The sequence below is a fragment of the Megalops cyprinoides genome, chromosome 8 (assembly GCF_013368585.1).
Source record: "Megalops cyprinoides isolate fMegCyp1 chromosome 8, fMegCyp1.pri, whole genome shotgun sequence".
Lineage (NCBI taxonomy): Eukaryota > Metazoa > Chordata > Actinopteri > Elopiformes > Megalopidae > Megalops > Megalops cyprinoides.
In genome coordinates this window covers 14888894-14906963 of record NC_050590.1, presented here as the reverse complement: position 1 = coordinate 14906963, position 18070 = coordinate 14888894, and the positions used below count along the sequence as shown (strand labels likewise).

At 41.6% G+C, this 18070-nt stretch overlaps 2 protein-coding genes across 3 annotated transcripts in view; one reads left to right on the top strand and one right to left on the bottom strand.

Moving 5' to 3' along the window:
- The window catches only part of ankrd27 (ankyrin repeat domain 27 (VPS9 domain)), a 37110-nt gene extending 21407 nt beyond the window's left edge, over positions 1-15703 (bottom strand). For both annotated transcript variants that reach the window (XM_036535635.1, XM_036535636.1), the window contains exons 1-5: positions 15608-15703; positions 7336-7458; positions 2555-2665; positions 1317-1473; positions 976-1130 (exon numbers count right to left, since the gene is read on the bottom strand). In XM_036535635.1, the coding sequence (XP_036391528.1) occupies positions 976-1130; positions 1317-1473; positions 2555-2665; positions 7336-7437 (525 nt within the window). In that variant the 5' untranslated portion in view covers positions 7438-7458; positions 15608-15703. The remainder of the gene's footprint in view (positions 1-975; positions 1131-1316; positions 1474-2554; positions 2666-7335; positions 7459-15607) is intronic.
- Positions 15704-16237: 534 nt separating this feature from the next.
- Positions 16238-17718, top strand: LOC118782439 (regulator of G-protein signaling 9-binding protein). The gene has a single exon (XM_036535796.1). It carries the CDS (start codon positions 16649-16651, stop codon positions 17375-17377), a length of 729 nt encoding a protein of 242 aa, XP_036391689.1. The 5' UTR covers positions 16238-16648; the 3' UTR covers positions 17378-17718.
- Positions 17719-18070: the final 352 nt, after the last annotated feature.

Sequence of the window (18070 nt, the reverse complement as noted above, 5' to 3'; positions counted from 1 at the left end):
GTGCCCACATAAGAACCAATTATCCATGTTAATCTGGGCACAGAATAGGCTGGCTCCTATAAATGACTTCAAGTAATCACTTTAAAGTATGTTTATTGTCTTGGCTAGTTAAACATGTATGAAATAGAAAATATCTCAACATTTAGTAATTCCTGGAGAGCTGCAGAGGGCTCCAACTTGGATTCCACCTATAATTTGTCTGATGACTAAGCACTTAATGAAAGAACGGTTTTCCCCAGTCTGTAAACTGCTCATAATTTAGTACAGTAAAACTTCTTGGATAAAAGCTCTCTAAATCCACACCTCTGAATAACTGAGATCAGACTACTGTCACTGTAGAAAGCTAAAAATAAATGGATATATCCTAATCTGAAGGGACATGCTCCAAATCATTTCCATTCCATTCAACTGACTCTGGTCCTTTTAAGGTTGTCACTGAGACTGACACATTGAGGATGTTGTTGTATGGCCAGAATGGACAGTGACAAAGCACTGTGGCAAGATGTGTGGACGTCAATAACAAAAGGATGAGATGGCTCGTAGGACGATGAAGCTCAAAGTGCAACAAGTCATTTCTTATATGGAAACCAATTATTTTACTACAATTGTAGCTGTACTATTGAGTTAATGGAAAAATACATGAGGTGACATACATTTAGAAGCTTACATTTGGTACTCATAGATATCTGATTCCTCTCTGCAGTGTGTGCATACATGTATGTGGTTAAAACCTGCATACACCTGCTTGCATTTGTGTGCATGTAGGCCTATGCATACATAAAACGACAAGTTTGTGTGTTTTCACTCTCGTGTGTGTGTGCATGCGCGTGCATATGTGCATGTGTGTTCACGCTTTTTCATTCTAGTGTGTGTGTGAAGGTTTACATGTATGTACTTTCTCATCTGTTTACACACAAGTTTGTGTGTCTGTGCATATGTTTGTGTACGTTTGTGTGTATATGTAAGGGCCCTTACAATGTGGTGCCGGAGTCCCTTCCTTTCCTGCTCTTTAAAGGAGTGACAGAAGGCGGTAATGAACTTGTCCAGTTTTTCGGCATGGCGGCCCAGGAACTCCTTGGCATCCTCCACATTCTTTAGGCAATATGGCACAGGTGTGGGGGCCACCTCCACTGAGAGACACAAAAGCATCAATGACTCTTGGTGACTCTGATCCACCATGCAAAAGGTAACAGCAAGCACACACAATACATCCCTCGCCTCACCTCCGAAACAGAAATTTCACAGCAAAATAAAAGCCTCAAAAGCCACACAGACAAACAGAACAAACTGCATAAAAGCTTTCTCAGTGGCCTTACCCAGGCTTTGGTCGGTTTCAATGGGGCGAGCAATACAGAGGATGCTGTAGCTCTGCTCCTTCTCATTGTAGAAGGTTTCCTCAAACAGAATGGGCACAGTGGCAGGAGACTGGAACCCTGTCCCCAATTTCACTAGGCTGTCTTGAATGACTATCTCCTGCAAAAAAAAAAAACACAGATACAGTCTATATGTCAACATTTTTTTCCTCTTTAAATCATTCAAACTATAAAAAGGACTCAACGGGAGGGAATAGAAACATTGAACTTGGATTACTGAGAGCTGTTTGAAGCAACAAATTTATTACCAATACTTCAAAAACAGCAATTAAGTAGGAGATTTCTGTCAATTTGATGCAGCTTTGAACAATTAAAAAAACACTGAGACATGCAAAGACATTTTAGCTGTGCGATATAGATAGAAATAATCCTAAATTCCTGTGGAAAACTTCCATGTTCACAGACAGAGGTGGCTACTATGTAAACAGCAGGCTTGGAACTGACACTGAAATGGGTTCCTTGTACAGTTAATTCTTACCCACAGTATTAAGATTCTGGAAAGCTGCTCTTAAATTAGACTGGCTTCCTTAAGTTCTATTAAGCTATGATCCGAGATGACACAGGTCCATATGTCAATGGTGCTACTTTTGTGCTGTGCTGGCACAGTCACTTTTCCAATACCTTTTTGGTGGAATACCAGGCCTGATGAAGCCTGGTTGTGTAACTATACAGGCAGCCAGACAGACAGGCATTTAATTGGCTGCAGTAACATGCAGTATTTCTGTCCCTTGTCACTGCCACCCTGGTTTCTCATGACTGTGCTCTACTACTGAGTACTGTTAAAATATACGTCTTTACAAAAAAAAAATTCTACGACATGATACTATCCCGACTGAGAGCAAAAATATATTCGAGAACACAGCAGGTTTAGAGCTGCTGCTTTTTAGACACAGAAAACCAGTTTTCTTTTGTCTTACAAATTTTTAAATTTGATTAAAGGCCACAGTGTTTTACATTCACAGCTTGGTTTTATTCCTTCTCTCCAGTAAATACCAGTCTTTTGGGTAATCTGTGCAATTCTTTACACCCAGCATCAACCAAATGAATTCCTTAGAAATACATAATATAGGATGATGAATTAAACTTGCAAGAGGAACGAAAATGTATCACCTGTCCATGTTGCAACTCTTAACAAAGGTGAGGAGACGCACAGTGCCGCACTGCCACTGCTGTGGCCTTACCTTTCCATCCAGGGTTTGATATCCCCCTTCCACTGGCTGCAGTACGTAGCCATCAAACTGGGCTGGGGAATAGGCACTGATGGGCAGACTTGCCTGGCATGGTACCAGCACCTGCGGCAGCACATGGGGGTAAAGGGTAGACTGGATATTTAACATACTACATGATTCTAAACCCATATGATGGCCGTACAATGGTGTGGAGGGATGCCAGCTCTGTATACTTTGCTGCCATGATCAATATCTGCCTTTTCTTCCATTCAGACTGGACCAAACCAACCCAATGGGTGAGCACTGATGTGGAAGCCACTTGTAAAAACACACCTTTGTTTGATCTTGAATAGACTCTTTGTAATCCACTGTGAATTACTCTGTAGCTCTAACCAGTGCGGAGAACCAACTATTCAACATTTATGAATGTAAACCTCTATGAACAAGTTTTCTATCTCTGTAAATGTGTATGTCCACCCAAAAGTAGGGAGCAGAGGCATGCCCTGCACAGACTACAGCGCCTGCCACACTGCTCCTCAGTAGGAAATGACTTTGACACACATTTTGACCCCAGATTAACCGCTCTCACACAAAAAGGAAATGGATCATTTGCCTTGCTTGTTGCCTCACATGCTGTGCTCATGGAACCAATGATTAAACACGTTCATGTTAAATTCATAGATGAGCTTCCTAAAGGCCTATTAAAAGAAAAGAAATCCAGAATATTTTTTGACATTTACAAAAGAAATGGAACAACTATAGGCTTTTTTCACCCCCTAGGCCAAAATGCACTGAGAATCATTCAGAACCTAACACTACTCAGCTAAATCTGATGATGAATTTAATCCATGGAGCTTCACATCCTTATCTCAGATATTTATAGTGTGCTTTATAGAGCGTTTTAATGACATCACAATTCATTGATCACTGGCAAACACATAAACCAAGAATAGCACTGGAATAGTAATACAATAAACCTTGGGAGGCACAGCAGACCTGTGGGCCCAGGGCCTCTAGAACCCAGGTGAGCGTGGAGGAGAATGATTCAGATCTGCTTTGACAGTCTATAGAGATACCCCTACAAAACATACTTTCAGAGCATGAAAACGGAAAGTTATTAATACATGTTAAATACTTATCCTCCATAAGTGAGTTACACACTTGAAAAAATAGGTCTGCCATTCAAATTACTCATATCAAAATGAAGCCAAGTTACACAAAACAATTTTGGTGACATTACCTCAGCAAAACTGGATAAGCACCATTCCAAATCTAATGCCTAGTTTTTAACTTTGACTACCTGATTAAAGTTGACATTCAAAGCAATGTTTTAAAACTGGTTATTATAAGGAATGCATGGAAATGTCTTGGGGCCTATAGAGATTATATTGGTATATTTGTGTTACTATTATTATTTTTAGTATGGAACTTAGTCGGCCAACTAGCTAGTTTTCATCCACTCTCAAGATGGCAGACATCTATTTTCTGGAAAGGCCAGAGACTTTCAGTTGGCTACAAGGAACAGATGTGGCAACTGGCTAAATATGAGGACACAAAATGGTGACTTAAACATTAGATGATGTAACACTCCATTACAATTCAGATGGAGAAAAAGAAGAATATGAGGAAGGAAAATGGTTGAAGTTTGGCTATTCATTTTGTGGCCGTATGTGAATGTGTCCAAACTTTGTATGTTTACATAAGGTCAGATGGCACAGAAGTTAATGTTTATTATGTGTCAGACCTCAGTGTCATTGTGGATATTATTGTATGAATCCCCAAAACTGGCCTGACTTTTGGTTCTGTACAGATGCGAGGTATGCCATATCAACCTGTAACTTGGTGTATGGCATACTCATTTCTGGATCATCTGCTGATGGCACACAGAGCCAGTTTATGCCTCAGAGAGGTAGCCAGGGTGACAGACTTCACAGTATAAGGAGCAAGCTGAACTCCAGGAATGGAGAGGGTGCAGATGGGGGCTGTTTACCCACTAGGCTGTGCATGAGGCAAAATTGAATTAAGATCAATAAGGCTCAATTTCAAGTGGAAGAAAACCGACTAGAGGCAATGGAAACAAGCTGAGACAAACAAAATCCTAATTGGCAATTAGTGTAGCTTGGGGACATTAGTGAATGGACGACATAAGAGAGGAAGAAGATCATGAGGGTGAGCCAGGCTGGATTTAGCAGTTTGAAATTAGGGTGACAGTGCCCCATCACTCATCTCCTTCAAACCCCGAGACTCAACCAGCACCGTTTCAGAATGTCTGATGCCCAGACTAGAAGCCAGCGAACAAATCACTACCTTTGTTTCTCTAACCACAAACTCACAGGGGCAGCCCTTGGATTAAAGAGGACAATATTACAGAGACCCCCCTTGATCAATCAGCACAGTCTGAGTTTAATGCTGCAATTCTGAAAACTTGAATATCAGTTGACATGAAATGGATTTGGATGCTCTCTGTACCAACTGGTGTAAGCTAGTAAGCATTTCTTTCAGAGGCAAACCTCAGAAATTGGAAGGTTCTGACTGTTTAATAAACAAGTCAGGACTGACATGCATCTGCAAATCAGTAATGCCTATTTCAACGTATTTAGCCAAAACTAAGCATATTCCAACACTCATCCACAGAATGGTGTTGATTCATGCAAAGACAATCAAACATCTGGTGTCATCATTACCTGACTGAAAGATACAAATTAACATGTACCTGTTGACTGTGCTCTTTATATGCTCAAAGATGGAAACATAATACTGCAGGTAGCACATGCCTGTCTTGCACTGTTTCAAACTGGCATCTGACAGAAATTTTAGATTGGATAATCCCTTGAAAAACTAGGTACTAAGAATCCTTTCACTTCTCTAAATGACATCACGTTTGCCTTTCAGAATGCAGAAGAGGCACATCATCAAGCTGCACGGGGGAACCATCGGTAAAAAACATTCTCCTGAAAAAGATGACAGAATCATCACAGACAGTGGAAATGGCGCACACACACACATAGCAGCTGTTTGAAAGTAGTCAGATTATCTAAATGCAGGCAGGAGCCAGTCCTAGTTTTCCCACCACCAGCAGGTTGCTGTGCAGCCTCAGTCTGCCCCAAACCATCTACCTTTCCCCTGCTTCTACTGGGTCAGAGAACAGAACTTGCTTTTGCATTTGAACCTTGACAGCAGAAAGAAGTATTTAATTGTTGAACTTTTGTGTTGACAAGAAAAGACAAAATACAATCTGTATACCAACACACAGGCGTACTAAGCACTACAGCATATACACGTGTATGTCGGCTGCAATGACAAAAGCCATATTTTGTTATGTACAGATAATTTATCTCTATGGCAAGGAACCAGGCTCTATCCTATATAGGAAAATAGGCCTGTTGTTCTACTTATGAAACTAAAAAAAGAGGTATCTAAAATAGGAACAGTGACTAAGCTTCTTCATAAACACCAGACTACAGACAAATTAGGAACTGCAAGTATAGGGTGTAGCATCTTTCAAAAACATGCGTATTTACAGCAAGGACGAAAACCAAAATGCCACTGATAAACTCTTTTAGCCATATGGCATCATAATTAGCCCAGGGAGGGGAAGTATGTGGAGCTGCACATTGTGTCTTAAAGGTTAGATGCAGGAGGGCCCCGAGCAGCGTGGTGCGCTGTGCTCTTAGGCTCTCAGCTTAATGATGTTCTGAGAGCTCATTAATCTGCTGCTGAAGAACAGAGTGCAGGCTGTGCTCTCTCTCTCCCTCTCCTTCAGCAGCGAGAGGGAAAAGTAAACAAGACGCGGCAGGAATTCACAGCCCGACAGGACACACCTGCCAGCTGCTGCCATTGCTCGCCCTCTCGCAGGGAACAGCACGCCTCGCCACGAAAGGCTCCAACTGGCTCTGACCCCGGCACAAGCTCCGATAACAAAACTGCACAAGAAAGCAACAGCTCAACATTGAAGTGTAGCAGGTGGTTCTTTGGTGCATAGTAAAAGCAGCTCATGTGACTTTTATGGCCAAGGACAGGACAGCAACAGATATGCATGCTTCTCCGCTTGTCTGATACATCACAGAAGAATCTGATGGCACCGCTGTTTCTGCCTCAATATTAAATTCAGTGTAAGGAACACACTGAAGTAAGCAGTCAAGCCACACCCTCTCTGATTGGTTCAAGGGTCACCAAGATTTTACTTGCAGAATTGGTAGGAAAAGGCTCCAGAGTTTGTCCTTTCACAGATAACTTGTGAGCCAGATTTGGAGGATCCTGGCTGACCAACCTTTTCACCTAAGCCCCTTTCAGGCATGCACTGCAACCCTGAACTTATGTAGACATTACCCGGAGGAGCGAAAATACTACAAATGTAATCATTAATGTTCGCATACTGGGTACTACACTGAAAAATAGCATGCAGTATACAGTATATACTTGTGTAGTACGCATTACACAGTATGCAGTAGGCAGTTTTCAATACAGCCACTGTGATTTCTGCAGCATACTTTTTTGCGTCACGTCCTGCCTCCTGCACACTCTCCCCAAGCGCTGCCCCTCGCCTAAACCAAACGGAGTATTTCCAGTAGGTGAGAACATGTCTGACACGGACAATCTCCTGTTGTGTGCTACATGTGTGAAAGGGCAACTCCAGACAATGTCTGGACATTGTCCGGAGTTCATATGTGAAAATGGCTCCAGAGTCAGCTTTGTTAGTGCCAGCCTTCAGACTGTTTCATCTCGATCGTAAACATTGCTGTGCTAGCAAATGGCCCCTGCAATAATTTGTGGATGGGGATGGGAAAACTTACAATGCCATGGAATTCTGCGACTCTGCTGCACAGGTCCGGCCGCTGCTTCTCCAGAGCAAGGTAGAAAGGGTTCTTCAGGATGTTCTCATCATACACAGCCATAGGGAACGGGGACTCTGGCTCCTGCAAAAAGGACAGGAGGACCCAGGTGAATTCAGAAGATGGAAAAGACATAAACACCAATGCCTAATAGGTTAAGAGCACATTTCTTGCTGCTAGAGACATAGATGCAGATTGAATTCTATCCCAAAAATGTACAAAAACACACATACATATGTCCTCTACACTCACACACATTTCAAACAACAGGAACACTGTACCGATATCTGTCGCAGAGGTGAGGAGAGAAGCCAGGGAGGTCACTTGCTCTGAGAAACCATAGCTAAATCTCTTGTTTTCCTGTATAATCTGAATCGGAGTCAAACAACAGGGCTCTTGTTTCCGTTTCTGCTTTGCAGTTGCCTCAGCCAGCTGCTTCTCAGCTGAGCCAATTAACTTCCCAGGACATGAAATTACAAGAGTTGGTTCACTACACTATTGGAGCCAAAGATCTGAACTCTTCAAATACACTCAATAACCATCACAAACATGGCACAGATCAGCAACCTCTCCCTCAGACATGGATGCAATTCAACACACGGGAAGATTTCTTTGATGAGACAGTACAGTAAATCATCTCTAATGGCCACCTAGGCTCAATTCACTGCTTTACTACTTTACCTTGTTATCAACATGTTTAATTAAACTTCAAAACTTAATGATTTATATGTAGTTCATCAATAACTTTTTGAAATCTGAACCCAGGAAAATGGTTGGAATCACAGTGCCAAGCAAACATATTACAGATGGCTTCAGGCTGCCTGATAAATACAAGGTATGTCCAACTAAACATTTTTTCAAAATGTATATCCCATTTAACAGACAGGTGAGGAGCTGAAGCTGAGAAAGGGTGTTTAGTCCTTGGACAATAAGTCAGCTGAATGCCAGCTTTTAGGACAGTGGAAAGAAAGCGGGTCAACCTCAGAAAGACTCATACATATCTTCTCAAGAAACACACTATACTTAGCCCCTGGCTCCTTCCTAGTAGTGCTTGGAATAATGAGAGAAGAAACACACAGACAAACTGTTTGTGCAATGTGGAAATACCTTCACAGCTCCTTTTGACTTTGACTACAGAGGACTGTCAATGAGGCAACAGAATGCATCTCTGGGTATGGTATGCTCCTCTCCATCTCCTGCTTACATTGCTGCCACACTTAAGTAAAAACACAGAAGAGCACTGGGAATTGTCAATTCAGTCATCCTACCACTGGAAATTCTTGCTGCTAGTTTGTTAAGTCAAACCTGTCCTGGTTTAGCCAATGGCATGATAATGAGCTATAATAATTATACCCCTGTTGAAGACAACGGCTTCTGTAGTGCATGGTACTGCAGCTCCATGATATAACATCACATACTGTATGCAAGGGATATGCTTTGATAATATTCTATAACATCACATATTGTATGCAAGGGAAACACAAACTACAGTAACACCACAATGTCAAATTAGCCAATATTCCAGCCTTTGCCATCCCCACATCATTGAACTCAGCAAAGGTAACCTCACCACTGTTTGCTTCTAAAAGTAGAAACAGCTATACTTGTAAAAAGTGGCATGCTGTCACTTTCACAGTGGCTTCATCTGTTGATTGATTACAATAACTTGGAAAACTGCCGGTCAACTAAGACTCAGAACCACACTATGGAACAACCTGGTCTTACTCTCCTTATCCAGTGGCATCAATGCTTGGCATTCAAACACTGAGACACATTAAAACACACACACACACACACACACACACACACACACACACACACACACACACATCTTATTCCTAAATATGTATTTCATTTTGATTGCCCTAAAACCATTTGCTGGTTGCTCTCAGGACCATACATGCAGGCTCTCCTGCGTTTTTATTGTGATGTTTTCATTTTGTAATATTTGCAACTTTATGTTCTTGTTCATGTATACACGTTGTATGGTCATTCACTGTTCAAATATGCCTAAATCAAACAGCTGAAGATTATGTGCACTGCTTGTAATATGTATGAAAATGGACAGGATGAAGCAAAATGTTGTTACCACATATTCATGAATGAGCATTATCATGAAAGTGCCAAACACACAGACAACAAAATTGCACTAGTTAAATGTGAAAGGTAATGGCACATCTGAGGAAGCCTAGTCAGGACTGTGATCAGTGATGAGGGGCCTGTTTCAGGGAGTCTCACCTGCTCAGTTCCCTGAGCAGTACATTAGAGCAGCAATAGGCAACAGCATGGGCTATTGCCAATGATGAGACACCACTCTCATTAGCATTCATCAATGCCTTTAACTAGCCCACAGCAATGTCCTTCATTTTTCTGAATGAACATGCAAGAGGAAAATCTCTCCTCTCAACACTACCTTTCTCTTTTAAGTATGGTCATTTTTCAACTTCCCATGGTCTTTCAAAGCCAAAAGCTATACATCTGTAGAGAGCAACATGCTTTGAATGATGACACTCGCTAAAAAGAGGGCACAGATAAAAGATTCAGAATACAACCACAAAAGGATGGTTTCATTTTTCTGTAAGTAATCTTTTAGCAACCCTTAATTAAAGAAAGGTATGGGTGAAAATAAACCTTCATACAGACTTCATATAGACTACACATGAGCTTATATTTTGCCCCATTTAATACAACAGATGCAGAAAAACTGTAAAACGGTAAAAATGCTTTTTATCTTCTTAAATGAGATTTTCCACTTGCATATAGCAGATTTTGATTATTGTACCACCATTTGACTTATAGAAGTTAAGTGTTTTATGGACACACTGAACTTCCAGTAAGTAATGAGCTCCATCAGTTAGTTAATGGGGAGGTATGCAGTGTGAGCAGTAGGAAAAAGAGAGATGTTCCCATCAGGCTGTGGAGTATAATGAAATCAACAGAGGTCTGGAAAATCCTGCAGCAGGGGATGCTTTAAAAAAAATATTTTTTTCAGAGACCTCTTGTTAGCTAGAGCCCATTAGCAAAGCACTTCAGGTGCTAGGTCATTAGGCTCCATCCGCTTCAATAATGCAAAAAGAGCAATCAAACAAACACTGCAGTCTGATGTCTGCTTTCTACCGCTCTGCACAGCAGGAGCCAGGCGAATAAAAACATAATGCTCATCAGCAGGTATACTGTCACTGTATACAAACACAAACACAAACACAAACACAAACAAACAAACGAACACACACACACACACACACACACTCACACACACACTCAGTTCAGATACACACACACACACACAACACATTCATACACAAACCCAACACATATGGATGAGCACTCACATACACACAACACAGATGCCAGTACACAGACACACACAGACAATGCAGATGCACACACATGCACATACAGAGAACATATGTCAAGGAGCCATCCATAAGAGATTTCACAGAGCACTGACATTTTAACTGCTGGCACGTAATTGCTTTTTCAAGCTGAATACTCCACACATTTAAAGCTCATGTGGGCATGAAGGCCTCAGCAGAGCACGAAGACAACAAAGCATGAATGGAATATTCAGTGACATGCTCAGGGCAATACGCAGCTTTTTCAAACAGCCAACTGTTTTTCTGACAGATGTCCCATTTTGTCTTTCAGAGACCTGAATACCTGCTCAATACAGGGAGTGTGATTCTGCTTTTCACCTGCAGCTAGCATCACTTCCGCATGCCATGTGATGTAATATTTTCCAGATGTCTAGCATCATGCTGTACAGGATAACTTATATCTCTGAAACAGCACAGTTCTTCTTGTCTAAAGCTTCCTGTCAACAGCACGGGATAGAAGAAAAAGACATGACTTTTCATATTACATCCACATTAGACAAACATGATGGTCACAGAATAAACCACAAATTTAACCTATACCAATTAACTTTATTTTTACACAGATGACTCTGAAGATCTCCCTACATGAATGTAAACATTCAGTTTGTATCTCATAGTTGACATGAAACCAGGATGTAATACAGACTTTTAAAAAGTTTACTCACTTGTCGGTGCCGTTTGAAGAAGACTTGTAAACCCCATAAGAATCTCATCTTATCAAATTTAAAAAGACAAATCAAAAAAGACACAGCCATTGATACAGCTAAAGTTGAATAATCTTATACAGTTGGGGCACAGCTACAAAATGTAACCTAGGAGTACAGAAGAGTTTTGGTTTGCCAGTGCACCCCTTTACCCTCGTCTCTTCCGTATCATATGGGTGTTTGCCTGGAACCCTGAGGAATGTGTCATGTGACCCCTGACCAGGCCTGACCAGCCCCAGTTGCAGGGAACGCTGCACTCATGACTAGTGCCGCGGGGAGTAATGAGCTCCCAGCAAAGCTCTAGGGAATGGCCCATTTCCATTCCAGCTGTTGATGAGACAAAGGCAACAATCCACAAGAGCATTCAGAGCAGAATCAATTACTGAAGTGGTCTACTGGGTCATGCTTTCCACGTCATCACAAATAATGAACTTTATGTAATTCCTCTATTTTCCCATAATGCTTTTTCACCTCTTCTGACTTTTTCAGCTGTTATACAATTTGCTGAACAGTTGCAGGGCTCCACTTTCGGTACATGATGAAGTTAAACAAAAAAATTTATCCTGGGTTTTTCGCCCCACTTTGCAGTTGGTTATACCTTTCAAAAAAGAACCCTCTTCACCTTCTACTGGTAAAGTTGAGTTATTTACTTGTAAATGAAATTTACTGCACAAGGGAAAGACTAAAGATCATTATCCAGCTGTATAAATGGAGAAAACTGTAACTTACACAAGTCTGACTGTATAAGAGTGCCTGCTAAATGACAGAAATGTAATGTAAAGTCTGTCAGCAGAAAGAGGGGCAGTAAACTGTTAGCATCTTGATGATCAATATGGTTGTGATTAAAGCAGTGGATCTAGGCAATGTAACCCACTTAGCACATTTTCACTAATGATTGCATAGTCCTTGTGATGAGCACGCGACTAATAATAGAAAAAGCGACAGAAACAGGAGCAATTTCTCTCATAATAGCTCCCCTTCGATGGGACTGAATATTCATATTGGATTAGCAGATGCAATTGTCCCATTTTCTTTCTAAGAAGTGCAAATGAGCCAGCGCTCACAAACAAAAAGGGCTCTAAATTCCCTATTTCTAACCACTGAAAACACTTGAAGCCAAAACTGAACGAGTGTTCATCCATTATCACCTTCTTCAGACACCTAGAATAACAAGTGCAATTCACAGTGGGGGGAACAGAAATCGGGCTTCAATGCATACCCAACTGCACAAAACAAGTAAACTTCGACATAACATACAACCTCAGAGAACAGAAGACATTCTGACGTCAACTTTAATACGTCACTCTAATAACCAGTGAAGTAGAAAATGAACACAGAATTTAGCTGCGTTCTCCATCAGCTTGGGGTGTTCAATTCGGGCAAACCTGTTCTCTGCACATTCACAGTGGTCCTCCTGATGTTGTTATCGCTCTCTCCTGCCTGCTAAGAGAAGGACCGCAGAGCAGTGTGTTAAAGGTGAAGCCAGGAAGCTGTGGGCGAATTAAGTGTGCTGTCTGTTATTAGAATAGGTTTTCTCACAGTACATCAAAACGGAGAGGCAGATGCAGTTGTGACTTGCCCCTGCACACAGCAGCACCATCAACCTCACACGCCAACATCTGGCCCTCCTCCACCTTCATCATTACTGATCCTCAGAGGTGTCATTTCATAACCACTCCTGGTGCAACCCTTGTCACAACACTCTAACTGCTAACAAAGCAGCAATGAATCAACTTACATCTCTTAACTTACAGCTCTTACATCTCCTGCACTGATGTGTCCATGTGTAGAAGGTAAATTCCAGGGACTGGAGGCGAAGAGCAGCATTTCTGAGGACAACACTGTGTGTTGCAACTGAAATTTTACTTCATAATCACATTCCCACCCCCAAAGCCACCCAAACACACTTTAAGGGCTCATTTTTGAGATTGTAAAGCATACTGAAGTCTGCACTCAATGCTTACTTCCTGTGACGTGCCAACACTTTGTGGCTACAAACAGAGGACTCAGTAGTAGAGCCATCTTGCACCTGAGATGATTTAATGGATGTAGTTTTTCACTTCAATTTGCTTTGCAGAGTAGGTGCCAAAGCTCTGTCATGTTGGAAAAAGCACTTTGGATAAACTCCTTCAGTTAGACCCAGGATGACGGGTCACAGAAAATTTCCGCAGAGCAAACAACACATGTGATCACAGAGTTCAGGAGGAAAGACAAGTATTCAGCAATTTAATGAAGTGACCGCCCTTATCAAGAGAGACTTACTTATTTTACATTTAACTTTTTACATGTTATCCATTCAATGCAGGATATTTACTGGAGCAGTTAAGGCTAACGATTTACAGGCTACGAAGGCCCTGGCCTACATAGGAAATTATCAGATGGAATTATACTTCAATACACTACTGTTTAAACCGTGTTTTAATGCTGACATTTCAGCTAAAAGCTGTAACAATATAAGAACAAATGCCTCAATGAAGTAGCCCTATACACATTCACGAGTTTCAACTGGTTATCACAAATCTAATTAAAAGGGTTTTTTTTTTTTTTTTTTGCTCCTTCTTAAGGTGTTCGTCTAATCCACCATGATGTAGCTCCTAAGGATGCAAGTAAACATGAGCCAGACCTGGTGATGCAAGTGCATGCCCACATTGTCACAACACACGAAAGCACCGACAGCACTCCCCTCAGAGCTGTGTCATGTGTTCATCTGAGCAATAATCTGATTACTACTATTGTTTTTATGACTTTTTAAAATACAGTACAACCATTGCATCAGCATCCCATGTGCCAGAAAACTCAAGTCTCCATCTGCCAAATTGAATACACTGGAGTTAGAGTACCATTTTAATAACTGAGATCAGGCTGCCAATTTTCTTAGATAAACATCTTTATGGCTTCCACTACATTTTTAAGATAAAATTCGGGCAAGGGCATGGCCACAGGGAAAGAGGGGACATTTGGACCAATGATCACTTTTAGTTCCACAGACACATCTGCTCAGTTAGCTCAAAACTGAAATGCATGACAGCTACATACAAAATAAGGCCTTTGTATGGATCCAAGATATGGGGACTAACAAGCCTGCCCAAACACTTGAAGAAACTACACTGCACACTTTTACAACAATCAGCCGATTAGAGTGAAAATATTTCGGATTGGCCCATTTAAATTGCCCTGGTCTGGAGGATCAAAGCTCGCTAGAGTCAAATCATGCTGGATACACGTGACGCTACAGTACGTCGGGAGCTGTATGGTAATAGTACATACATTGCAAACCCAATTATATAAACTATAAATATAGAAATGGTAATACCAAAATGTAAGTTGATAATGGATCTTCAACAACGATATACTAGTGTCGCCCAAGTCCAACAGGTAAATCAACTTCGACAAACGCTGTGTAGAGTATTTAAGTTACTAAAAACATTTAACTGGAATAATGTAAACTTAACGCTCGCTTAACCAACGACTGCATGAATGAAACCACAAGCAGAAATGACCAGCTGTATGTGAGCTACCTTGCTGGACATTACTCAACTAGAACAGCTCGCTAGCTAATTGAGCTAGCTAGCAAGCTACGCATGAGCAGGCGTTGATGTGGAACCTGTATTTTTCTGAGATACAGCTATCTAAGTGTTTGCAATCAACCTTGCCAGTTCATTCGTAACAAAAAACCAAAGCCTTTTACACTCCTCGTATATAAAAGTAATGTTAAGCTAGCTGATGTTAGGTCGAGTTAACTAACGTTACAACACCTCCGTCACAGTTATCCGGACAACAGTTGCCAAGTTGACGTTAGCTGGGTAGCTAGCAGGCTACTGTTAAGTAGCTAACCAGAACTGTACAGCAATGCATGATGATTTTACGTGACCTGCGTTAGCAAGAAAGCTAACTAGGTAGACAAAAAATATGCATACCCATTCCAATGCAACTGTAATTTGGTATCACTTTCAACTCTACCGCTGACACATGATAACGTTACTTCAGACAGAGTCAGTCCTAACAATCGCTAAGGTAGCGAGCAAGCTAGCTAGAATTTGCTACCCTGCAAGATAGTTGCCACAGGTCGAAGCAAACAAAGTAACAGCAAATATGAACAGGACCACAACCTCGAATCCAACAACAGCTAGTATATGCAACACTAGGACTTACCTATTTAACTATATGCGCCAGGTACACATTTCTAATTTTTCACTTCTTAAACTGAACTCAGACAAACACTACCTCTAATCCTTCGTCAGCACTACCGGTCTGTCTAACCTGATTTAGAGAAGGACTGGGACTTTTTTGAGTGAAATGTTTGTAGCCAATCGCACTAAACATTACACTCTAAATGGGCGAGGTAAACCAATCAGGATATATCTGAGCCGGTCCTCGCGATATCAAAGGTACAATTTCAGCCTGTAGCTGAGTGGTTCTTTCCTGTTATGTGTGCATGTGACCACACTGGGCGCTCAATGGTATTTAAACCCCGACGGCGATGCTGCTGAAGTGGACAGCTCCCTTGCTGGGAATTTTCTGAGGCAGACGGCAGTATTGCTCTCATCATTCGAGCGTGATTCGTTTGACAGTCTGCGGATGACTAATCCTGCTTTGTTATACATTGGATGGAGACTAGATTTTAATAATTGAGAACTGGACTCTTATTTCCTATCCAAAGGGATTTGTCGTCATTCACTTCTGTGAAACTAGAGCACCTATCTAGCTCACTTGCTGGCTAACATGCCATTCTGTTCTACTGTAGCCTGAGTTTGGAAAAGATTGGTGTAAACACCTGTTACTAAATCTCATGTAACTAGCTGATGCCTATTCAAATAACAGAGGAAATCGATATTTAACAGGATTGAGAAGCTATCATAATTTCACGTTGCATTTAAATAATTTGTTTGAGAGGGACTTCTGATGCTGATTAATCTCGGCCACGAAAGAGCAAAAATAAAGCCGTTTACGGAGCCATTACTAAGCCGTGCTGCTCTCTGCTGAATATACAGGCAACATGGATGGAAAGGAATTTGCTCTGACGAGATCGTTGAGTGAGTCTGAATGGCTGTACTGCTCCCGTGGAATCTAGATCAAAACTAGCAAACAAACGCTGCAGTTTCTAAGACATTTGGTGGTTCTAGTTTTTCTTTTATACTGTATTTCTGCCCTTTCAGTAATTGGCACAAGGAAGACTCGGTTTTTTTTTAAAAAATGGGGAAGGATGAATGCAAAACCATGCTGGATGCTCTGAACAGAGTAACCGCTTGCTATAGACATTTGGTCATCACTCTCGGGAGCACTTCAGATTCTCAGAACCTGAGGGAAGAGCTGAAGAAGACTCGCAAAAAAGCCCAGGAGCTGGCCGTGGCCAACAGGACGAAACTGACGGCTCTGCTTAAAGACAAGACGATAAGCAAGGAGGATCGAACCGAATACGAGCGGCTATGGGTGTTGTTTTCAAGCAGCATGGAGCTACTGGACGTGGACATGAAAAGGTCTTTGGAAATTGGACAGGATTTTCCATTAAAGGTCCCCACAAGGCATCTCATTCAGACAGGGATGAGTGGCAGCACCACCACCGTGGCCGCCAGAGCCATGAGTGTACAGAATATGAAGTACGAGGCTGACAGCAACATCGACACGGCGGATCTGAAGGAGCTAGAAACCGAGATCACCCAGGTTGGTCAGATGATGGAGGAAATGGAGATGAAGGTCCAAGTGGCACCCTGGGCAGTAGAAGCTAAGCAGGAGGCGGGGGCTGAGCTGAAGTCCACAGTTAGTGTTGGAAACTCCTCAGTCGGGGTCATTTCCATTTGCGAAGAGGAGCCCAAAGAGGTAGATGGTGAGCCTGGCCTCATGAAAGTTTTCGCAGGGATAATTTTCACTGCTATCGTGCTCATTGCGGGTATCCTAGCATATTGTGTCATTAACCTGTCTTGAACTGTGTCAACACGTGCGTTCCATCTAAAGTTTGTCTCGGTGGGACCACTAGTAAATGCATGTGTTCCCGGAGATCATTTCTGAAGAAAAGGCATGAAAAACAGCCTCCGTTACATCTGTGTGGTCAAGATTGCTCAATAATTGACTCATGCCGGCGTTATTCGGCCTCCAACAGGATAATTGTTGAATGTCTTTGGATTGTTTTACTAGATGAGGCTAGAAATACGAGACAGTGGAAGAGACAATAAGGAAGCATAGGATGTATTGCACATACGATAACTTTTATGCCGATGGTATTGCATTTGTAGTGTAATTTTGTGTGTCAAAGTGATGCCATTATAACGAGGAAAACTTGAAGTGTTGTGAGAGGCCACTGTTAATGGCGAAAACAACGTAAAAATTTAGAGCATTATTTGAAGAGATTATACCAAATATCTATATTGTTTTTTTTTTCCTGTACAAAATATTCCACTATAGACTGCGTTGTGCAGGCTCGTGTATAGTACACGCGGTCTCGTGCAAGTGGAAGATAGTATTATCACTTGCTAGGTAACCGTATGTGTTAGGAGTAGCCTGTCAAAAAAGAAATGGCTATCATGCATTGTTGCATTATTGCAACTATTTCTTTGTCACGGTAATAACGATAAATTAGGCTAAAAACTAGACTCATTAATGACAACTGTTACCCATTAC